The sequence below is a fragment of the Thermobia domestica genome, chromosome 7 (assembly GCF_964235325.1).
Source record: "Thermobia domestica chromosome 7, izTheDome1.hap1.1, whole genome shotgun sequence".
Taxonomy (NCBI): domain Eukaryota; kingdom Metazoa; phylum Arthropoda; class Insecta; order Zygentoma; family Lepismatidae; genus Thermobia; species Thermobia domestica.
The window spans coordinates 258,729,682-258,747,934 of NC_137460.1; the positions used below are offsets into that span (position 1 = coordinate 258,729,682).

At 35.6% G+C, this 18,253-nt stretch overlaps 1 protein-coding gene across 2 annotated transcripts in view; it reads left to right on the forward strand.

Moving 5' to 3' along the window:
- Positions 1–18,253, forward strand: part of LOC145689054 (uncharacterized) — a 287,546-nt gene that overhangs the window by 240,438 nt on the left and 28,855 nt on the right. The window contains exon 6 of one of the 2 annotated variants that reach the window (XM_081763183.1): positions 9,482–10,030. The exons of the other annotated variant lie outside the window; for it this stretch is intronic. Coding sequence (XP_081619309.1) covers positions 9,482–10,030 — 549 coding nt within the window. The remainder of the gene's footprint in view (positions 1–9,481; positions 10,031–18,253) is intronic. 2 annotated transcript variants of the gene reach the window in all.

Here is an 18,253-nt window from a genome sequence, read left to right on the forward strand (position 1 = left end):
GACGATACACTTTTCATATAGTGATCTTCAAGCTGCTGAAATTATTCATCGTCAGCTTTTTGTGTATTCTTTCACATCTAATTGAAGTCGTACTCTTTTAAAGTTACTATCTTGCTATATACATACATATACAGGATGATCCATTTATAATGATAGGAATAAACATCTCAGAAATCGTAAAAAGCAGTGAAGCAAAATTTTGCACAAAGAAACTATAGGGGGGCGGATATCTTTCCATATATTAAACAGGAACATCAAACAAACAGTGTTGCCAACCCAATATGAAGTCATGTTTTTCAAATGACAATGCGTCAGATTATTACATATTTCAAATTAGCATGTCAAACTAAAACTTGAAATACCACATTTATTATTCAGTGGTGCAAACTAAGGATGTTATACCATCACAAACATCCAAAGTTTGGAAGCCTCTATCACACATACAATACAACGGAAATGGACGGGATAGTAATGTCTAAAATACCTTAGCGTTGAATACCATGCTTATGGTATAACATGTTTCGAATGAACATCAACGAAATTTCAAGGGCTTAAAAATTTGAATTTTTCGGAGGGTTTTATTTGGAGAACATGCTTAGATAAGTATCATATCTAGTTATTTTCATGATTTGTAATTAGCAAGCAAATCATTTGCCGTTTACAGCTTTCCGATGTCTCAAACCGTTTCGAAGCTATATTAAGTATTGATAATCGCAATATTGCTGAAAATAGCCTATTTGTGGAAAATATTTAAAATGATTATGTTATTTTCTTCTCTTTTATAGGATTGCAGCAATAATTTTTAGTAGCTGTAATTACAACAAGTTCTCGCAATTACATGTTAGGTAGTGTTGCAAACTTACGAAATGTTTGTCATATCTCCGGAACGGATTGAGATATCGAAGTGCTGTATACTTCAAAATGATTTTTTGTAATTTCAAACCATACAAAAGTAACTAGATATAATACTTATCTAAGATTTTTTTTTTAAATAAAACCTTTCAAAAAAATCAAATTTTCAAGCCCTTATAACTTTGTTCCTGTTCATTCGAAACAAGTCATACCATGGTATTCAACGCTAAGGTACTTTCGATGTGTATTATCCCGTGTACCTCCCTTGTGCTGTATGTTTGATAGAGGCTCCCAAACAGATGTTTGTGATATTACAAAATCCTTAGTTTGCAACACTAAATAATAAATGTGATAGTTTAAGTTTTAAATTGACATGTTGATTTGAAATATGTAGTCATCTAACGTTGAAAAACAACTTTATATTGGGTTGGTAACACTATTTGTTGGGTATTCCTGATTAATATGTGAGAAGTTGTCTCCCTCTTTATAGTTGTTTCGTGCAAAATTTCGCTTTTCTTCCTCTTTTGGATTCTCAGATACTACGATTGTTGGATGGTGCTCCCAGAAATGTATATATATACTATATACTTTTAATTGTAAAAGTTCAAAATCCTAGGTGTTGATGAATTTTTGCTTACAATTGGATAGAATTGCTTTAAAATATATATCCTTTAATAATTTATTTACATTTTCTATTGTTTAACTTCCCTATTAATATTTTATCAATAGAATAATTGTTTATATTATTAATAATAATGTTTTAAATACAATTGTAATATTTAGTTCTTATGGATCTGATCTTGCGTGCAAAAGTAAAAAATTCTAGTATTATCTAAATGAGTATCTTTAGAGAATCTACAATCATTTTACTCAGTTTATAAAGTTCAACATAATATTTAGGTGGAAAAGAAACAGTTATTTTCCAGTATAATAATATATTAGACTAAGAAATACACGGAAGGCTGAGTTAATGTAAAAGTTTTACTTCGTTAAAATTCGAAAACAATTTCTCGCACGTAAAATTAAAGAGTGGAACAGCATATCTCATAGTTAACGGACTTGTGGACAATTGTGCCAAAGAGAGGGCAGGGCGTAACCCTCTAATGGCTGAGGTTAGGAGTCATACTCCAAATCATCTAATTTTGAAAATAAAAAATGAAAAATTTATGAATAAAGTATAACCTACAACTCCCTGACCCTTTTACCTAAAAAACAAGAAAAAAAATGTGAACAAAAGTGGAGAAAATATTCCCGTTTTGTGAAGTATCAACGGAGAAAGCAAATTATTGCAACGGAAACTCAGTTTTGTGTGGTTATAGCAGAACTTGTAGAAGCACGGTTCTCTTTATTTCATTTATTACGTTATTAACTCTGATCTATTACATTCCGAATTTCAGGCCAAAATCTCAGCAACATAGCATGCATTATAATTTGAGTCACATTTAAGGCAGTATTCGGTGGAACCAGTGATGAAAATTTTCCGATCCATAAAAACATACTCCACTTATTCCTACATCGTTGTTTAGTCGAGATTTGAGGTGGAAAATTTTCTTCTATATTTTTCCGATTCATAAAAACATACTCTACTTATTCCTACATCGTTGTTTAGTCGAGATGTGAGGTGGAAAATTTTCTTCTATATTTTTACGGAAAATTTTCCGTTCTTAACAAATATCAGTGATTAAGTAACAATTCGTCAGTATTCATAAAATTGATTGAATTCATATATAGAAACGTTAGAAAGTGAAAGATCGTTTAAAGAATCTGAAAATTTCCATGGCTCAGACAATTTTCAGTACGATGTAGGAACTAGTGGAACAATTTTTCATGAATCGAAAAATTGTCTGTCCTGTACAGTGATGAAAATTTTCCCGAAAATTTTCCGATTCATAAAAAAATACTCCACTTCTTTCTATATCGTTGTTTAGTTGAGATGCGAGGTGGACAATTTTCTTCTAAATTTTTCCGGAAAATTTTCCATTCTTAACAAATATCAGTGATTAAGTAACATTTCGTCAGGATTCATAAAATTAGTTTAACGCCCCTTTCAGCAACGAGACTATATAAAACGGTACCAACTGATTAACGTGGAATCCGAACTACATGATCTCCCGCTGGAAATCAAAGCCAGGTTTTCCATGCCAAAGGCGCGTATGCTAACCGCTTAGCAACGAAGGAGCTCGCAGAACAAGAGAGAGAGAGAGAAACACTGTAAAATTTTATTTCCCAACTTGAAATAGAAAATTTTCCGGTTCCCGAAAGCTAATTGGAAAAATATAATTTGTTGCTGACTAACTTTCCTCTACTGAAATTCAATTTTCCAGCTCTATGTGCAGTTAAATATATTGGAAAATTTTCTACCTAACATCACTATACATAATATCCAAAATTGTCCGGCCTATGAAAAGTGTTTTTAATTTGTTTCTACACCGTGATGAAAATTTTCCGATCTATGAAAATTCCTTTCACTTGTTTCTACAGAGCAATAAAACTTTCCGATTCACAAAAAAGTTGTTTTACTTTTGCTTCAAAATGATGAAAACTTTCCGACTCATAAAAAGTTCTTCAATTTTTCCATATAAGGTAGAAAATATTTCGATTCATGAAAAATTGTTTAACTTGTTCATACATAGTACTGAAAATTGTCTGAGCCATGAAAATTTTGAGGTTCTTTAAATGATCTTTCACTTTTTAACATTTCTATACATGAATTCAATCAATTTCATGATTGCTGAGGAATTGTTACTTGATTACTGGTTTTTTTAGAGCGGAAAATTTTCCGGAAAAATATAGCGCAGAAAATTTTCCACCTCACATCACTAGCGTGGAACCTATTAACTTTTCTATATCTCTAACTTGCCCACATAAATAACTTAGCCTTATTTTTATAAATCCCTCCCCTTCCCAAGAGATTTGGGTTAAAAAAGAGTTACTGTGGCCCCGTATTTTAAAACTTTTTTGGGTTTAAAATGTAGATTTCGATGAGCTGTATCCAATGACACCATTTTTGACTTCTGGAACTGACCACTTCAAGGTCAAATTAGGAGTCAAAAAGTAGGACTATTTGAGCAATGCGGGCCAGCGAGCGATTGGGACGAAATGGGTGTCATTTGATTCGTACCCAATATACATAAATAATTGATATGCCATTTTCCCGAAAATTCAATTTTGATCCGGAAAATTAACTAAAATCCAAGATCTAAAATTCCAGATTTTCGTTAATTTTCGGGGTCAAAGTAGAATTTTCGGCAAAATGGCATATCACTTATTCATGTACGTGTGAACACAAATCAAATAAGAGCCATTTCGTCCCAATCGGTCGCTGATTACTGATTGTACCGATCTGTATTACTTATTACTCTATAAGATAAACACTTGTGTAAGTTGAGATTTGGCTGTATTGAAGACAAGTTATAATGTGATATTGCAATAGTTTTTTTTTTTTTCTGTTGTTAGAGTTTAGTAAAAATTAGCATAACGCTTTCTTTGTTTCTTTGTTACTTATTTAGTGCATTTATTTTAGCTTTACTACGGCAAATCACAATTCCATCCGTACCTATATTTTATTGCAAACCGAAGCTGGGAAAAGACGGTTGACAAAACATAGGTACCGTAAAAAAAAAAAAAAAAAAAAAAAAAAGGAATATGTGTAGATGATTAACTGAAGCACAGATATTAACGAATAAAAATTATTCTACGACACAAATCACAAAACCTGATTAAACTATGCAAAAAAAATAATGATACTGAATGTGATTTACACAAATTAAAAGGACATCAGAAGATTATTGATGAACAAACAACCTTTACTGGACATCTTTTATGATTGTGTTAACCTTTCATTTCACTTTTATTTATTTTCTTTTAATGAAAGGTGGCTTAATCAATAAACTAAGGTTTTACTAACACACAATTAGTCTTTGACCGGTTAGTTTTTTCGCTGGTGATACCACTTGGGTTCTGGCGTCGAATTCAAACTGGATGTAAAAGAGCTTCACAGAAAAGTTCCTGTACTGGAGCCGAGATAGCCTTGGAGTTGCCTTAGTTAATCTCAAGGATTCGTTGTAACGTTTTTCTATTGGTAATGCTCGGCAATAGTTCACACTGGCGTTATTATTATTATTATTATTATTATTATTATTATTATTTTATAATTTAACAACTTAACAACTTAACAACAATTTAACAACTAACACTCACTTGTTAAATAAGGATAACACTTGTTAAATAACACTTAATTACGACTTATTTTTGTATAGTTATAGAATTAGTTTAATGCTCAATCCAAAAAAGAAGAGGGGAGCCAACTTTTGATAATACAAGCGCGCGAATTAATTTAAATAGCACACCCAGTTTACGTTTAAGGATGGCTGAGTCTCTGAGGTCGTGCGTCTTTACCAACACTGACACGACCGGAGTTTTTTTTTTTTTTTTTTTTTGCCTAAACATAACTTACATATTACTAGTTTTTTTTTTTTTTTTTTTTTTTTGAGCAAAGTTATTGACCGATTTGTGTTTATTTATTACAATGCGTAGGTGGAAATGCAAGGGTCCCGAAATTAGGGAGAAGAAAACAGTCTCCAAGCATGTTACTATCACGTGAACAAAGGCCCTGTTTCTCGACCATATATGGCCGTAGAATCGAAGTGAGGCTTACCAACACAAATGTACAAAATACCAAACTGATGAGGAAGGTTTCGAGATTGTTCCTCTATATACGAGGCTCGGTTAATAAAGTTTGAAATTAACACTGTTTTTTTTAAATGTTTTTTAAATTTTACGAAATGAGCTTTGGGTCGGTGACAATATTTGTAAGCTATTCATGTTAAATTCATCTCTTTGTGTGTGTTGGATACTTACATAATCTCCAATACTTAGAAATCCTTTAGAACATATTTTCTTGGTAAGTGTTTCGGAATGTCAATAAATGCAAGGGAAAAAGGTGACACATATGCACATTGAAAGTAACTTATCCAAGAATACAGCAGAGAGTAGTTGTGTTTAATACGTTTATGTCTATTGTCGGTGAGAGTATGAAAAGGTTTGTGCCACTTTCTCTGTTAAGAGAAAGTGTAATTCTCTAGAATAGAATTATTTCAACACAACATAGCTTTTCTGGTTCCTTCTTTCATTTATACTCACTTTCCTAGACAGAGATAACACAACCGTCCACTATTTTATTGTTTCTTTGAACAAGTTACATAATGACCCTTAACTTTGGATCAGCCGAGCTCTGTAGATTTCATGTCAAAGAGAAAGCTTAATTTTAAATTTACTATTTGTGCACAAGAAACAAAAAGTGCTACGTGAGTAGTTGGAACGATCCGCCGACATCATGATCTTCAAGCTACGTTGCTATCCAATACTACACGAGGGACCATAGTTAAAACAGGAAAACTGGGTTAATTTGTTTTGAGACACATACATACACACATTACTCCTACCTCGTCGCTTCGATCCCTGTCTGCGCTACGTCAGAATTTACTCAGCTTAAAATTTTACTCGTATTTTCTTCAATAAATAATTATTAACTTTTCATGCAAAATTCTTAATGAATTAAAGGAACAACACAAATTACAAATCGTCGTAGTCACAAGAAGTATTTTATTCAAGGTGTCACCTTATCTTCCTATCCTTGCACAAACTACCATGCAGTATACGGGATGCAAAGCACACTGGACTGAGTATAGTATTAATGTAATATGAGTATCAAAGTACTATAAAGGTTCGCTTGTTCTTTAAGGGGTTCTAACGCAATGATCCTGGAGTTTGAATGTAAAATTCAAACTCGTTTTTCATTGTTTTCAAAAAGATATAATGAAAGAATACAACATCAGCATGCTTAAAATATTTCTGTTGAGTAAAAATGCATATTACATAGGTTATGAATGATGACATTTATAACCCATGATTCAGTATTTATATTTAAGTTAAAAATTTTCGTATGGACTTTTAGTTGAAAAGTAGGGACCCCACTAGCAAGATGGTGGTGGATAGGTGGTGAACCTCAAACGGCTACGGGCCGGTCTCCAACAATATTACACTTATATCGCCAGTGATCCACCTCTTTGGGTCTGCGACAACCCTCTCTGGGAGCAAGTCTCTCTCTCTTTCTGAGTAATATATCTACAAAACTAAATAAGAACCCAAGATTTGAGTAAACATCTACTTAGACCTATTAATTTTGCCGCAGTGTGTCAGAAATATTCTGTCTAAAGCATAGAATTTTACGACAGATGGATCAGGATATGAGCGAAACTGCAAATAATATATCTAATTTGCAAACCAAAAAACAATTTGTGATAAATATTGTACAGTATAAACAAAAATGTAGAAAGAGAGGTAACATAGTTTTGTTTGAAAGATATACACATACAATATCAATGCAATGACTGAAACTCGAAACGAAAACGAGTTTTACACATTCGTAGTTCTCTGCAACTTCTTGATATATTAATATCTGTGAAAGCCAAAAATACTATATTTTCAAAAGTATTTACCAAGGATTTTGTGTTCACAATTATAGCTTCTTGAAATTGCAATGATGCGCACTACGTATACGCTCCCGCCGAAAGCTACAAAATATGTGAAACTCGTTCTTCATTTAAATTTCAGTCATTCCATTGGCTTCCTATGTCTATATCTTTCAAACAAAACTAATATCTTGCCACACTTACAATATATTCACTCGCCTCAGGTTACACGCTAAACATCAAAAGATAGAAATATGCTCTCCAGAAATATTTATATGTTATGTTTACCACTCACTAGTTTGATATTTAGTGCAAAACATGTAGAAGGTAAATATTTACCTTTTATAAACTGGATCACATTTAAAATTTTTCGCCTGACATTATGTGTCAAATACCAAAACGTGGAAATAAATCTTTGACGAACAGAATTAGATTTAAAATTCATTTGCGTTATTTTACGTGGTAAGAACATCAAGACATTCAATATACATTTTCCAGCGAATGGACTACATTTAGCGTTTACTTGTCTGAAGTTATTTGCTAAATAATATTTAGAAAAGTGTAAATACATCTTTTAGAAACAAGATTACATTTTGCATTTACTTCCATTGTCAAACAGTATCAAGAAGTTTAACATACATTTTCCAAAGATTGAATTACATTCACTATTTACTCGCCTGGTATCATGTGCCAAACAACATCAAAAGTGAAGGAACAAGATTACATTTGCATTCACTTGCATTGTTAAACAGTATCAAGAAGTTTAATATACATTTTCCAAAAGACAGGATTACATTCACTATTTACTCGCCTGGTATCATGTGCCAAACAACATCAAAAGTGAAGGAACAAGATTATATTTGCATTCATTTACATTGTTAAACAGTATCAAGAAGTTTAATATACATTTTCCAAAAGACTGGATTACATTTACTATTTACTAGCCTGGTATCATTTGCCAAACATCAAAAGTGAAGGAACAAGATTATATTTTGCATTCATTTACATTGTTAAACAGTATCAAGAAGTTTAATATACATTTTCCAAAGACTGGATTACATTTACTATTTACTAGCCTGGTATCATGTGGCAAACAACATCAAAAGTGAAGGAACAAGATTATATTTTGCATTCATTTACATTATTAAACAGTATCAAGAAGTTTAATATACATTTTCCAAAGACTGGATTACATTCACTATTTACCCGCCTGGTATCATGTGCCAAACAACATCAAAAGTGAAGGAACAAGATTATATTTGCATTCACTTACATTGTTAAACAGTATCAAGAAGTTGAATATACATTTTCCAAAAGACTGGATTACATTTACTATTTACTAGCCTAGTATCATGTGCCAAACAACATCAAAAGTGAAGGAACAAGATTATATTTTGCATTCATTTACATTATTAAACAGTATCAAGAAGTTGAATATACATTTTGCAAAGACTGGATCACATTTCATTATTTACTCGCCTGGTATCATGTGCCAAACAACGTCAAAAGTGAAGGAAGAAGATTATATTTTGCATTCACTTACATTGTTAAACAGTGTCAAGAAGTTGAATAATACACATTTTCCAAATGCTGGATTACATTTACTGTTTATTCGCCTGTTATAATGTGCCAAACAACATCAAAAATGAAACGTAACGTCCAGAAACAAGATTACATTTAATCACTCCCACTGTTATTTGCTAAACAGCATCAAGGAGTGGAAATACAACTATTAGAGACATTACGTTTAGCACTCATTTACTTCATGTTATACTTGTTAAGTTTTACAAACTATTGGAAAGACTACATTTGGCATACGCTCGCGTAATAAGTGTTAAATATCAAGCAAAAGCATGACACAGAAGCACGAATACATTTTGGATTAATTTGCCTATGTTAAGAATTATAAACATCAAAGGGTAAAAATGTATACACATTATGGAGATATGTCTACGTTCATCATTCACAACTTAGTGCCAAATATCATAAACATTAATTGGTACATATACATCTTCCAGTGACAGGTTAAATGCGATCTACGATACTATTTTATAAAAGTATAATACGTGGCATCTATGTGTGACACGCTGGCACGCAAGATATGATTACCATATTTCATAAATATGTCGCTTACTCTTTGTCACGTTTATGGGCAGGTGCAAAAGATACCAGCAACAATGCAAGGTGTTTTGGTGTACTGGCCGTTGCAGCAGGTGCTATAGGTGCTACAGGACTTGGCTTTGTCAGGGGATTTATAGATGAAGGTAGAAATAGAAAGCCTCGTTGGCAAACAAATCCGAACCTATATAACAACTTGGGAATAAAAGGAACTGTCGGACTGAATGGAAATGGACAATTTAATGGAAACGGAAATGGCAATCTGAACGGAAATGCGAACGCAGGTATTGGTGCCAATGTTGGTGGAAAACTCCAAATAGGCGGTTGGCCTCCTGTAAAACTTGGAGTGAATCTTGGAGCAAATGGAAATACCAAGGGTAATGTTGGAGGTTACGAAAATGCTAATACGGGAGTTAATGGGAATCCATCAGCTGTACTAATACCGGGCGTCAACGGTGGAGTACAGTGTTGCATTGTTTTTACTCCAGAGAGACTTTGTTGTAGAAACTTGGAAGCACTCGGGGCAAAAATCCAGAATGATGCAGTGGTGATTCCAAATACTGATGATTCTCAAGATGACATAATATGTAAGTAAAAGTGTAATATATTATGAGTTTTCATGCATTCATATTGTATAGCCTAATTTAGAAACAGCAGGCAGTTTTCATTATTCACATCTATTTAAAATGTACTTTTATATTTCTTCTTCCTTAAGTATGAGTAATTGCAGGTTCTACCCACCTACAACTCTCTTCGGATACAACCCTTAAGATCCTGACATACTAAAAAGTAATACAAAATTCACCATTTTTCTTTTGCTTGTTTTTCATAAGTGAAAGGAGATAATGAAATGCAACTTACAATAATCATAGATAATGTTATTGTACAACAACAAAAAAAAATGAAGCTGAAAAATTTTCAGTCTTGCCATTAATAGAAAATATAGTGTTACAAGAATAACATTTTCCCCGAAATGCAAATTAAGACAGCGACTAGAGGAACGAACTTAGGCACCAATACCTGCGACTGCATTTGATTACGCATCATGTCTTCGAATGCTGTAAACTACATTTTAAACAATAGTTGTACTTAGTTTGTAATAAACAAAATAGTTTTAACATACAGTTATTAATATTAAATAATAATCTTATTTAGAAAGTGGTTCATAGGATTTCAAAACAACATGGTATGTAATCAAATACAGTAGAATTCGTTCCTCTAGTGGCTGCCTTAACTTAGATTTTGGTGGAAATCTTGGTCTGACAACACTGTAATTTCTATGCATATCAACAATGAAAATACTTGAGGCTCATATTTTCTGTTGTAGAATAACATTATCTATGATTGTAGTAAGTTACATTTCATTATCTCCTTTCACTTATAAAAAACAAGCAAGAGAAAAATGGTAAATTTTGTATTATTTTTAGTACAGTATGTCAGGATTGATAAAAAGAATATGGAGATTGTTTCCTAATTACATGCCGATTTGTAAAACAATTTGTGTGAAAGTACGGTGCTTTGCAATATTTAATTCACAAAAAACGCGATTGTTCCGTAACTCTAAAAAATAAGTAAAATTCGTAATTGTTAGTAAGATTATTGTGCAATGATTTATTATGTTGATACCATGGAGTAACTTATTTCTGTCAGTGTCATAAAGCTATCTTTTATAAGTGTCTTATTTCTTTTTTTATTATTATTATTCATAGTTGTCCATGTTTTAGCTTCTATTACATTTTATTGAAAATTCCTCAAATCAATTCATATGAGTAAGTGAAACCTTTTAATAACAGACGCTGATAGGACATGAGTTTTGTCCGTAAATGAAAAATGTCCATTATAGGGAGATTCACACAGATTTAGAGTACTCACAGCTCGTGAAGTAATTGTAAGCAGTGTATAGTAATGGCAGAATAATATAGTTATAATGGGATCTGAAGACAGCTATGAGTCCACATACAAAAAAAAAGTGTGTTCTCTCCTGATGAACAATACAAGGTGTATGCATAAAGTAATGAGGCTGGCCGCCGCGGGGCGTTCCAGTCGCCAATAGCACGCTTCCCGGTGGTATTGTGGTGGGGGTCCAAGCTAAGCAACGAACTGAGTGGCAGTCGCATCCGAGCTCTGACGCAGCGAGTATTACGTGGGGCGCAAAACCTGTTTTTGAGTTTTCGTCATGGCAGATAATGTGAGAAGGGAAGCGTTCGCTGGAGCAGCGCTAAGCGATTAAATTTTGCTTTCATCTGGGCAAAACCGCTTCCAAGGCGCTTGCCTTTGTCAATGAGGCTTACGAAGACAATGCTTGTCAAGGGTCCAAGTTTTCCGGTGGTTCAGTGAATTCAAGAACGGACGGAAACCGTTGAAGACATGGAGCGAGTCCAGGAGGTTTGTCACTTTGGCTACGTTCTTGTCCAAACCACTCATTGAAGGGTGTCCAGAGCAAAATTTAATCGTGTAGCCCTGCTCCAACGAATGCGCCCCACGACAATCTGCCGTGATCAAAACTCAAAAACAGCTTTTGCGCCACACGTGATTCTCACTGCGTTAAAGCTCGAATGCGACTGCCACCCAGTGCGTTGTTCGGATCCTCAACCACAATCTCCCCTTCCAGAGAAGCGTGCTATTAGCGATTGAAACCCTGCACGACAGCCATTCTCACTACTTTCTGGATTCACCCTGTAAGGATGAGCTAGATGAAGTTACTGTAAGATTCACCTAAAAGAATTCCCTTTCGTGGTTCCTGGAAGATATTGTAAGTGATCCCAAAGTATGATTTAGAGCGTATACAATGTCTGGTACTTTATTATCTTCAATATACCCACGGAAACCAGAAATTGATTCTGTCCCATTTTAGCAAAATCTGAGTGTTAACTTTCTAATTTCATCTTCCCCAGGATTTTCGATCCTTGTGCCTGAAATCCAAAATATTAGCATTTAGAGACAAATCAGTATTACGTCATTCTCAAGCTTTTCAACAACTTTTTTTTTTCAGATTTCTAGGACAAAAGTGTGTGTTTTTTAATCACATCTTTTTTTTTTTCAAAAATCCAGAACAAATATCCTGGTATTGCCTACTTCTTTGTAAAACCGCAACAAAACACTAATTTTTACTGAGATACGAGAGAAAACTGGATTACGGGGTTATCCAATATATTTTCAAAATAATTATGAAATAAATTTTATCAGAAACGTAAGAGCGTATGTTCTATATTCTTAGATTTTGTTATGATGTTACTCTCTACCTGACAAATCGTGTCACTGCTCTCCTACTCAAATTATTGGCTCTTGAAAAGCAGACTTATTTTTACCCGTAATGTTTGTTATGAATGTAAAGAATAGATTTCACATTCAGTCAACTGAACATCGGAAAACTTATTTCTTTACAATAGATCACACATAGAGAGTGATAAGTTCATCCTGCCAGACTATTAACGTTAACGAAGTAAAAGTTAACTGGACGCATTTCTGGGACATAAAACTAAGTTATGATCGTATCAAGAGCCAAAGCGAGAAATGAAATTCTATTAGGTGATTGGTGCAAATGCAAAGGCCATGCTAGATACGTTGTTTCCAAAAGCAAATAAGTAAATAAAATAGAAACTACAGTTTCTGAATAATCAAAATACTCATCGTTTGCAACCACGCGCTTCTACCATCACTCAGTCAAAGACTGTGGCGGAAGAAGTCTGGGGTCTGCGTAAGCCATATGAAATCCTCAACCTACGTTGACCGGCGAATCGTCAAGAAAGATCCCTCAAGTAGTAATCGAAGGGATACGGTGGCTGATGAAGGGTTTTATGCTGCAATTCGGAGAAAGTCTACAACGTCCTTTACGGACAGCATTGTTGCGCAACATGAGAACACCTTGTGTGTTGACCATTCTTGGATGTTTGCACACACGTTTACGGTACAGTATGGAGTTCAACATTGTAACAATTTGCATTAATAGTTTCACTTCGTCCGAGAAAAACATGAAGGATCACTCCCACCATAGATCACCACACCAGCAACATAATGGGGAAGAGGTGGTTTGGGAAACTGTTCTGAATGTTGATTACGATCCAACCACTCTCCTGGCTATATAGATTACATTGGTCGGCAAAATGAAACTTTTTTTTCGCTCCCACGAACAAAAATAGGTGATTCCTATAGATTTCGAGCTCCTGAGTTCGAATCCGTAACCCGTTTTTCTCCAGGACGTACCAGTTTTCAGGGAGGAGGAGGGTGTTTCAATATCCGCCCAAAGATGCTATTCTCCACTCATAATAATTTGCACGTTATAATTTAAATATCAATATAAATTAAGCAGATAAAATTGCATAAAGAGTTGAAGTTTAACACTTACGTGTCACTTGGTTTTCCTACTCCTCTTGTAATTACTACAGGGTGTCTCGAGTGTCACATTCCAACAGAAGTCTGCCAACATATTCACACTCCATTTACCACTGTAGCGCCTCTCCATGGTAGCTATTTGCTGGTGAAACCTTTCCCCGTGTTCGTCAGAGACCTCCCCCAAGCTGTACATTTCAGGAGGAAGTCCAGGTGGCAATACAGGAAGTGTAACTTTAGGGACATATTACATCCCATGTTACGAAATGAAGTAATTAACCTGCCCACAATGTCTTTGTAATCAGGTAACTTATGATTCCCTAGTAAGTTACTGCACACTTCTCGAAAGACCTCCCAAGCCTCACTTTCCACTTCATTAAGCTTAGAAGAAAATGTAGTATCCTTAAAAACGTCTCTGATTTGAGGTCCCGTAAAAACAACTTCTTTCACCTTGGCCTCGCTGAGTCTTGGGAATAGTTTTCTGAGATGATTAAATGCTTCACCATCCCGATTCAGGACCTTGACGAAGACATTCATGAGCCCTAATTTGATATGTAGGGGTGGTAAGAATATTTTCTCCGGATCCACAAAACGTTCATTAGCCACGTTCATCTCCCCTGCGACCCGTTGCTTCCTTGGCGCCCATTTTGTGATGGTGTACTGATCTTTGGCTCGACTATTCCAATGACACAAAAGCAGCAGTGCTTTGTGTAACCTTCTTGTAAACCGGTGAGGATGGCAATAACCTTAAGGTCAGCGCATACAGACCACTGGAACTGTTCGTACTTTATTTTCTACAATAGGTTTCACATGTTCTCGTATGTTTCTTTCATATGTACAGCATGAGCAATAGGGATGGCTGGCTTTTCATTGCCATTGTGTAGTGACACTGCCTTGAGACTTATCCTCGAGGAATCTACAAGTAGCCTCCAATCTTCAGTGTTGTAGTTCAACTTCAATTGTCCCAAAAGCGATGGAATGTCACTGCAATACACCAAATCACCATCCTTTCTAAAATTATGAACCAGGCTCACCTCTCTTTTCCTATACATCGATATATTCACATCTTGGTTTAGTAGATTCCATTGTTGAAGTCGTGATGCAAGCAACAGGTCCTTAGACTTGGGAAGGTTTAAGTCTCTGATCAGATCATTCAGCTCATCCTTACTTATCACATGTAGTTCATTAGTGTCAGGCACTGGAGCGTAATTGGGATCTGACTATGTACTCGAAGATTGTGCAACTTCCTCACAAGCAGAAGGTTCTTCATAGGAGGAAACACTGCACAGGGTGTATGAGTCTGGTGGTACGGGTACAGGCAGACAAACATCATGTTTCACAGGTCTCCTCGCGGAATCCTAGTTAGGATACTGTATTTTATGCTTCATGTTTTTGAGAAACCTTTTATATTAGTCAGGCAGAAGTAACAGTCTGAAACATGATCACGGGGCTCACGCCAAACTATAGGTACGGCGAACGGCATAGATTTATGTGTACCTTTCAACCATCCTGTGAGAGCACGCCCACACGAGTTACAACTTTGTTTCGAAACCCAAACGCGATCCTGGCCGCCGATTTTACACCCGAAGTACAGATGGTAGGCTGTCTTCAGGAACGGCGACAATGTCCTACTTTGTCCCTTGAAAATCACTTCCCCACATTTGTACCAGAATGAATCTGTCGAATTGTTGCAAGTTCTCGGCATGTTCGTTTAATACAACCGTCAATATTTCACGCAGAAATATTTTTCACCTACGGTATACACAGACACAGCGTAACACCACCTTCTAACACGAAGATCAACTCAAAACTGAAATACTTGTTTCACGCGACAACGTGGTGTATGTCTTGGCGGCTTTTTTCAACAATCTGTCTGTCGTCTAGACAAAAGGGAGCCGACGAATGATCGCAAGTTGATTACGAAACCTTTCTCCGTCAATAACGCCTAGGTTTTAGTGTATGCAGTGTGAAACGGCAATAAATCTTTGCAACCCAAGGGGAGGGAGTACGTTTCCGGGGGATCGTGAGCTAGAGAAAAGAGTGTTCCTGGGATATAGCCTAATAACAGTTCTTGGATTAAGATAAAAATTCAGAATCATGCACTCCAAACATGGAAAACACATATTAAAAATTCGATTTTTCTGTCAATTATGGAAACAGCACCCTGCAAAAAAAAAAAAAAAAAAAAAAACTTACGTGCTGGAACTTTCTCGATGAGATATTCATAATCAGCTTCTCGAAATCTATCCGGTACACTCTTTCACCCTCGTGGGAGGATTTTCATGCCGACCAGTGTTATTATAGGAAATGTAAGGCTGATGAAGAGAACATTCCCGTTTATTTCCTACACTTGGAGAATTGTGCATAAGAAGCGACCCCTGTTGGTCACTGTCACTTTATGTAGAATCCATGAATCCAAGTTTTTCACCCTACTGGTTGCACGTAGCAGCCAAATAACAATAGTATGATGTATACCTATGTCCTTCAGGAGCTCACCCAAACATGATCTATGTCGGTAATCACAGGGTTCATATTGCAATATTGTGTCAGTGGAACGAAATTAGACAAGCGGTCGGCAAATGATTCGTTCATTTCCCATTCTTGGCTCAAATGCATTATTAATGCTTTTGCTGCTTGCTGTACAGAATATCCCAGCTTAGATTCGTAAAGAAAATTTGTATGTTCTTCATGGTTCACATTCATACCACTCTGTTCAACAATGTCCTGACTATCTGGGTAACCCAGCTTGTTTTCTAAACATGTAGTGAGTTTGCCATTTAGACTCATGGCCTAAGTCTATGCCTGTGTTGTGTTACTGAGGTGAGTTTCCCACCAGACGCCAAACTTGACATTTCATTCGTACCAATCTAATATATACTATAGCAGATAATTATTATGTAATAAATAACTTTCTTGTAAATGTTTGCCACATTGTATACTTAAAGAAGAAAGGATTTTCAGAAGAAAACATGTAAAGGCAAAACTATATCACTCTTATGAAGGTAAGTGAGCTTTAAGATGTACTATATTAAGTAATAAAAATATCTGAATACGAAATAAATAAATTATTAAAATTTAATAACTAAACAAAATAGTTTGACTGAATGTTCAACTGATTGCTATTGTGTCTATGTGTGTAAATTGCCAATATTTCTGTTCAAGTTACTATAAAATTAAACTGCTCTCTTACATTCATTTTTTTTCTATGAATTCCTGAGAGATTCGTCAACATTGTCTGTAAACCAAAGTTTTATTTTTGTTTAAATACTACTTAGTACTTCAGAAACATTTTTTTAAAGTTAGAAATAGAAAGTTGCAGAGCCATGTCTGCGAGTATTGCAGCATCAGTGCCTGCTATAATATAGAACTAGGTAGCCACAGGAAGACTGGCAACAAAATAATGAAATTAAGAAAATACTAGGAGGAATCAAAATATTCCCGGAATTCTGTTGTAGTTCTTTATTACTACAATAAAGTACACATTTACTTAATAGCCTTCAAAGCAGAGCCGTGCCATGGGGGGGTGAGCGGGGTGACAGCCCCAGGCGCCGAAGTAAGGGGGCGAAAAATTCGGGAGAAAAAAGGAAAAAATATACGAAAAATTGCTTGGAATATATGAATGGTGGTGCCGTCGCATACTCTTGCCCCGGGCGCTAATTTTCCACGGCACGGCCCTGCTTCAAAGTAAGGACCTTTGTAACACAAACAGTGGCTCCACCGCTCCTGCGACTGCTGGAAACACCGACGAAAGGTCTCTTTTGGTATCTTCCGAAGTTCAGCCTTCGCGTTGGTTTTGATCACTTCTACTTTGGCGGAAACACGAAAGCCCCATTTTTGACTTTAGAATGAGCCAAACTTCCGGTGGTGCTAAACTGTTTTTAAAGGTCCAAAGTCTCTGAAGGAGATTTTCCCCCAAATTTTCACTTGAACTTGACGTTTGTGCGTTGCTCGATCTGTGACATTATGCCAAGTGACCCACCAGACAATTCCTCTTTTCAGCTTCGCTAGTCGTACATTGCCTGTTATGACCTGTTCACACTTTTAATTTCGTAATTAGCCAACCTAAGGAGCGGACTGTACACGATTCATTGAGATTGCGTCACAAATACCAAAACTACAACATTCCTGGAACTTCTTGATTGCCCCTCGTATAACTAGTATAAGGATTACAAAACTGCTTTAATACCCCTACATAAGGCTGGTGTTCTATATAAAAGTGGCTTATTATTAGGATTAGGGATTAGGAGTTAGATTTCTGGGCTTTCGGCATCTAAGGCCATGGAGCCCGTCACGTTTTGAGGGATGACGTCCCTCGGCGAGCACACAATCCGGGGAAAGGGAAGGAAGAAAGGATTGGGAAAGGAAGGAAGCGGCCTGGGATCTATAAGTTAGGTACCACCCAGGCATTTGCCTGGTGTGAATGAGGAAAACCTCATTCAGGGTGGGTGGCCTGAAAAAGCGTTTTACACTTTTTCGACCGA